At 39.3% G+C, this 6,000-nt stretch overlaps 1 protein-coding gene across 1 annotated transcript in view; it reads right to left on the reverse strand.

Moving 5' to 3' along the window:
- The window catches only part of COG6 (component of oligomeric golgi complex 6), a 56,156-nt gene extending 53,174 nt beyond the window's left edge, over positions 1-2,982 (reverse strand). Inside the window, exons 1-3 of the mRNA XM_053456330.1 lie at positions 2,782-2,982; positions 2,264-2,407; positions 591-662 (exon numbers count right to left, since the gene is read on the reverse strand). Of these exons, the coding sequence (XP_053312305.1) occupies positions 591-662; positions 2,264-2,407; positions 2,782-2,907 (342 nt within the window). The 5' untranslated portion in view covers positions 2,908-2,982. The remainder of the gene's footprint in view (positions 1-590; positions 663-2,263; positions 2,408-2,781) is intronic.
- Positions 2,983-6,000: the final 3,018 nt, after the last annotated feature.

Genomic DNA, 6,000 nt, shown 5'->3' on the forward strand with positions numbered 1-6,000 from the left:
CAGGTCCCCACACTTGTGTGGGGACCCAATCAACACACAATCCCCTTCCCTGAAGCTGCCTGTGGCAGCTGAAAACACGATTGCTGGTTTTGCAGCAACCGCGTTTTCAGCCTACAGAATCACTCCGTGGGAGTGATCTCAGGCTCGGGGGCGGGCTCTGAGTGGCTGTGCTGTCTGCCCAGACTCCTGGGCAGACAGAAGCAGCAGCGCCCCCGTGTGGTGACTCATCCTCTTACATCCACAATTTTTTCTGGATGTAAGAGGCTGACAAAACCTAGGTGCCAGGACAAAATTCTCTGTCGCCATGGCGACCTGGCGCCTGGGATTTGTCGACCCCTGACCTAGAGGGTAAGAAGCTTAGATGTAATGTAAGGAGGTTTTACTTTACTGAGAGGGTAGTAGATAAGCGGAACAGGCTCCCAGCAGAAGCGGTATAGGTTAACACACTAAAAGCTTTCCTGAATCTAAAACACAATCAAGAAAAATAGGCAGACCAGGTGGACCCAACCGTTCTTACATGCCGTCAAATTCTATGTTTCTGCTGGCTATAAGGCCGTGGGCATCATGAAGTAGCAGAGACATATTCTTACCTTCAGCCGACCTGTCATGTCCTGACAGCAACTATTCATTGCCTGCACATCTTCATTTATACTTTCAAGCTCCTGTATGATAAACAGATGGTACAATTATATGTTACCTGCTATTTTCTGCTGGGAAGAATGGTGACAGAACGGTTCAGTTAGCGACCCTATGTGTACAAGTGGTCTTACCCCCATGGCAGAAGGCCATTTCAAATTGCTTTCTATGGAAAATGTCCCATGTGTCTGAACATCTACTGAAATATGTACACTTTTGAGTTACTTATTTAAGGATGTTGTAAACCGAGCGTATTCACTAAACCAGGAATCTGCACAATAGCTGAACATTTAATCTACCTTAATTCACTATACATTATGACTAGTCAACTCCAGTGTGCTTCTCCTGCAAGAAGAGATGAGCTCAGATCCTCCTCTTTAACTATCCATTATACAGGGCCAGCTCAGCACTTCTTGCAGAGGTTGACTACAACAAAAGCTGAGCTTTAAAGTCACGTTGCTATATGCATTACACAGGGTTTATTCCTGCAAAAGAAATAGGGCCCACTCTTCATGATATAGAGTGAAGTCGAAGTAGCAAACACAGCTCTCCTGCAAATCCGTACTTTAATGAATAAACCGCAATGTATAATAAAGATGTAGAGATTGTAAACTTGACAACTTTAGACAATTTTGTCTTACAGGTGAGCCCCTGCATAACACAAATATATATGTTATTAAGTAATACAAATGCTTTAGGTTGTATCATTTGTCTAAATGTGTTCTATTTATTTATATAGTTAATTTTAATCACTTTTTATGAATATTACCGTTTGTGGTACATCACACTAAATAAGCCTATTTAATGGTGTTTATAGCTTAAAAAACAACAACACCAACAATATATATACATATTCGCAATACGTCTAACCTGTATATCAAGGGTAAACATACTTTCAGAAGATGCATGATTATTCCTCTCATTATATTATATATTGCATGTACTCAATTGGTCCAGACAGCTGTTGTAATGGAGATTTCTGGGATTCTCCGTTACTAGTGTTCTAGTTCTGTTAGCCGTATCTGCCAAACACACTGACATATTATCATATTGTCTTATGGTAAACAATCGAATGGCTCAGTGTTAATCCCCCAGATGGACTCTCTGACTAGTGAAAGTCTATAGAGGAATGGACTTCATTAGCACTGCTATGAAGAATCAGCTCAGTGTGGTGACTGTCCAGAGAAAGTCACTTAAAATATTATGTGCTCAACAACAATAGCAGCCTCCACATATGCAGATAATTTTATTGCAATAAACTTCTTTAAAGTAAAACTACATTTTTTTCAATGCTGAATTGCATTACGGTATAAAGCGCTGTACTAATCCTGGCACTTCTGGCTTTAATCGTAAAACATAGAAATCATAACATTTTGAGGTTTATATGGCAACAGTCTATGATTGCTTGCTTATGTGTGCCATGACAATTAAGCATTCACTAAATTAAAGTGCATATATTAAAAGTGTGTGTAATTATATATATATATATATATATATATATATATATGACAACTATAGACGGCAGACTAAGACAGACCTATATATTAGGTAAAGTGTGCCCTGCTCACAATCTTATAATCTGCATTCAGTAGAACAGGTGGAACAGCACCTTTAAAAAATTACATACCTCTTTAACCTTTTTAAAAATGGCCACAAAATCTTCATTTATAGATAAGCTGCGCCTCTCTATATCCCCTCGTAGATTTCTCCGAGTTCTCAAACTATTTTCAGTGAAAAACGTGGAGAGGGCTTTAAGAGCTTCTAGCATTTCCTGCAAATAATAATAAATAAAAAGAAATAGTAAAAAGTTACCTTTTTTGTTTTTACAGTGCATATCAGAGTAAGGGCAATAAACGTAATGTTTGAACTAGGATTATAGTTTAGAGCCAAACCGAAATACTGATATTGAAGAGATAAAAAAAAACAAAAAAACAGGATGTATTTACAGTTAAAACTTTTGTGTATAAAGTCTATATAAATTTAACATCATTCAATAATTTAGGATCAGTTTGACATCTTTTCATAAAAAAAAATATCAACAATATATATATATATATATATATATATATATATATATATATATATATATACATAGTGTTAACACTTCCTGCACCAGTTGGCAGTGATGTTCACCATCACCCCCACCTTGTCATTATCCAGTCGGGTCTCCAGGATCTTATTGAGCTTCCTAGACAGAGGGTTAGAGCTTTGCGCCGAGGTTGAGGAGCTGGAAAGAGATGCATTTCCCCCATTCAAGTCTACATCGGCCATGCTTGGTGGTTACACAGCCCGACGTTACACTATTCTGATCTTCCTTTCGTCCAAAACCCGTGGAACGCAGACAGATCTGGTGACACGCATAGAAACCAACACGGACTTCCGGGATAATAGCCAATGAGATGCCGCGACACGTCAGCAGCTGCGACGTACATGCTATTCGCCGGGGGGGGCAGATTAATGAGGGCATGAATGGTGGTTGTGCCCTGTTGGTGTGACAATGCAATGTACTTAATAATGCCTATAAAATAGTTAATCTCGCTGGCAATTTCAGATGGACAGCCGATAAAGCTGTAGACGACCATTTACCTTCATATAACATGAATTATAAAGTCACTCATGAGGTGGCCTTGAAGTGTATAGTTAGTTGAGGGCTTGCTTAATGCATACATGCAACTTGTGTTTTGTCTCCACAGAGACCAGAAAGATGGTATTATTGGACATCGCACAAAAGTGCCAAAAATGGGAAGAAATCACTCAAAAAGGGTTTGTTTATTAAAAAAACAGCAATTAAGTGACTAAATCTTACAGAACGAGTATGTTTTCTATTATGAACGCACAGAACATTATACATTAAAACCATAGGAACGCTGCCCCTAAATGATTTAATGAGATGTGTATGAACACCTAAAGTGGGTACATTTTTCCCTGTACGTTTCGTCCAAAATCTGATTTGGGGAGTTAGAACAGTACCTAAACTCACGTTTTATTTTGCCTCATCATCCTTCAATGCAGTGAGATGAAGGGTTAAGTACAGCGCTAGGGAATATGATGACGTTATATAAAACAATAAATAATAATGCCCTCACACACCGCCTAATCACAATCAATACCTCCACCACATGTTCAAGGGAATGAAATTTTGCTTCCAAGACCTAGGGATCTTCATCCATTGGAAAAAGGCCATCCCAAAAGGTGGCTAATAAACAAAAAAAGAATTTTCTTGCCAAGATTGCAAATTCCTCACAGTGTATATATATACCGGTATATATATATATATACTGTACGTGCTCCTGTGCAACAAACTACCATTTTTTTTATTCACAACCATCTGGGACAGTACACATTTATATTTATGGTATAGCTTTTTCCATGGGCTAAAGATGAATATGCATTGCTAGACGACTAATTTTTTTGCGGGTTTGGGTAAAAAATGAATGGACGATGCATATCAGTGTCTACCCTTCTGTCACCCAAAGGGTGCCTTTGATGCCACTATACCCACCAATAGGCTTAATTATTCTTAACTCTGCAACTGAAAGTTGTTACTGACAACTCAACTCGTAACAAATCAACTTTTCTAAATAGTGTGAGTTTTCCCATTGCAAACAACTCAACTGCCAGCTTAGTTACACACAATCTTTACTGTATTATGTAACTACAAAAATGGAAAATCAAATACCATGTCATGATAAAGAATTTTAAAGCCTTAGATCAAATTTAGGAATATAGTGAAATTTACAATCATTTTTTTTGGGGGGGTTGTTGTGCGTTTTACCTAGCAGTAAACTGCATTGCCTTAATATGTATGACTATCAAACTATAGCATCCCGGGCAAGTGAAAAAAATAACAGAATGTTAATCTGTCGAATGTCCTTTTTAAGCATATCCGCAGGAATACATTCAAGAATTTCGCCATGAATATAAAAGTAGAAATGTAATTATAGGTGCCAGAAAGGGAGTTTCAAAACCCTCATCAATGTAATCAGTTTGATTTTAAAAGCTCAACTCTAATTAACACATTTCTCATCTGCATATTTAAATGGATTTCTCTTCTCTCTGTATTTTTTCTGATTCTGTTCTCTAATACCTCCCATGTCAGTGGGGGTTATGATTATATTTTGGTTCTTAAAAAGGAACTAACTCCATTTTTATTACTAATATCATGGTAAATTTAATTTTCAAAAATATTTTGTTTCCTTTTTTGAATAGCTTTAGTTTCTGCATTATAACGTGGTTTCAGACAGATGTGTTATTTTAGCCAATCTACTTGACAAATACCCTGACTTGATATCATACTGCCTTGCCATAAACAACAGAATGGCTCAGTCTTAATTCCTCAGACCCAGACACTCTGAATTAAGAAAGTGTATGTAGAAGAGAGGTTTTCTTTTAGAAAGAGTTAGCTCATTGTGTTGTATGAGCAGGGAAAAACATTCAAAATATCACACAACCGCCTATAATGGACATTTAATGCTAATCTACATTACCGTATACAGCACTGTATTTAATGGACAAATAAAACTACTATTTTTCCATGGGAGTTCTCCTTTAAGAGGCAGAAGACACTATGAGCAGTGGCGTAACTACCGAGGTTGTAGGAGTGACATAACTACCGGGGTCAAGACCATTTGACCGCCCTCTCCCTGCACATCAAGGGCCTGCAGCTCACCTCTCTGGTGCTCCCATCCTGTTTGTGCAGCCTGTCCCTGCTTCCATGGTGTTGATCCTAGTTATTCACAAAGGGTTGGTCCAACCTAGACCTGGCCTACGGCCCTTTGTGAACAGACACAGGGAGGCAGCGGGGTCACGTAAAAGCGAGGCGGCTCGCACAATGGGCAAGCACCTGAGAGGGAAGCTGCAGCTGAGATAAGGGGGTGCAAGAGGTTGGGACTATGAATGTATGTTAGAATAAGCATGTATGTGTGTTTGTGTTACCAGGGATGTGTAAGTGTTTGGGGGGAAACAATGGCACACACAGGCTCTCTGGGGGAAAGCTGTTTGGAAGCACCGACAAGCTGTTTAGGGGGGATTAGATGACACAGGCAAGCTGCTTGGGCCACTGACAAGCTGTTTGTGGGCAAAAGATGGCGCATGCAGGCTGCTTGGGGGTAAATATGACACAGGAAATCTGTTCAGGGGCAAATTTAGCAAGGCATGTTGTTGGGGGCAAACATAGCACATACAGGTTGGGGCAAAGTCAGGTTATTTGTTGGGACATGTTGCTTGTGAAGTTGGGGGCACTGGTGCAATTTTCGCACCGGGGCCCTGTGGTTTCAAGTTATACCCCTGAGCATGAGGTGACATGAGATCTATGCAATAAGCCCATCTCAGCCTTAAGGGAGGACAGTTAGCTAGAAAAAGCTT

Source organism: Spea bombifrons, chromosome 2 (genome assembly GCF_027358695.1).
Source record: "Spea bombifrons isolate aSpeBom1 chromosome 2, aSpeBom1.2.pri, whole genome shotgun sequence".
Lineage (NCBI taxonomy): Eukaryota > Metazoa > Chordata > Amphibia > Anura > Pelobatidae > Spea > Spea bombifrons.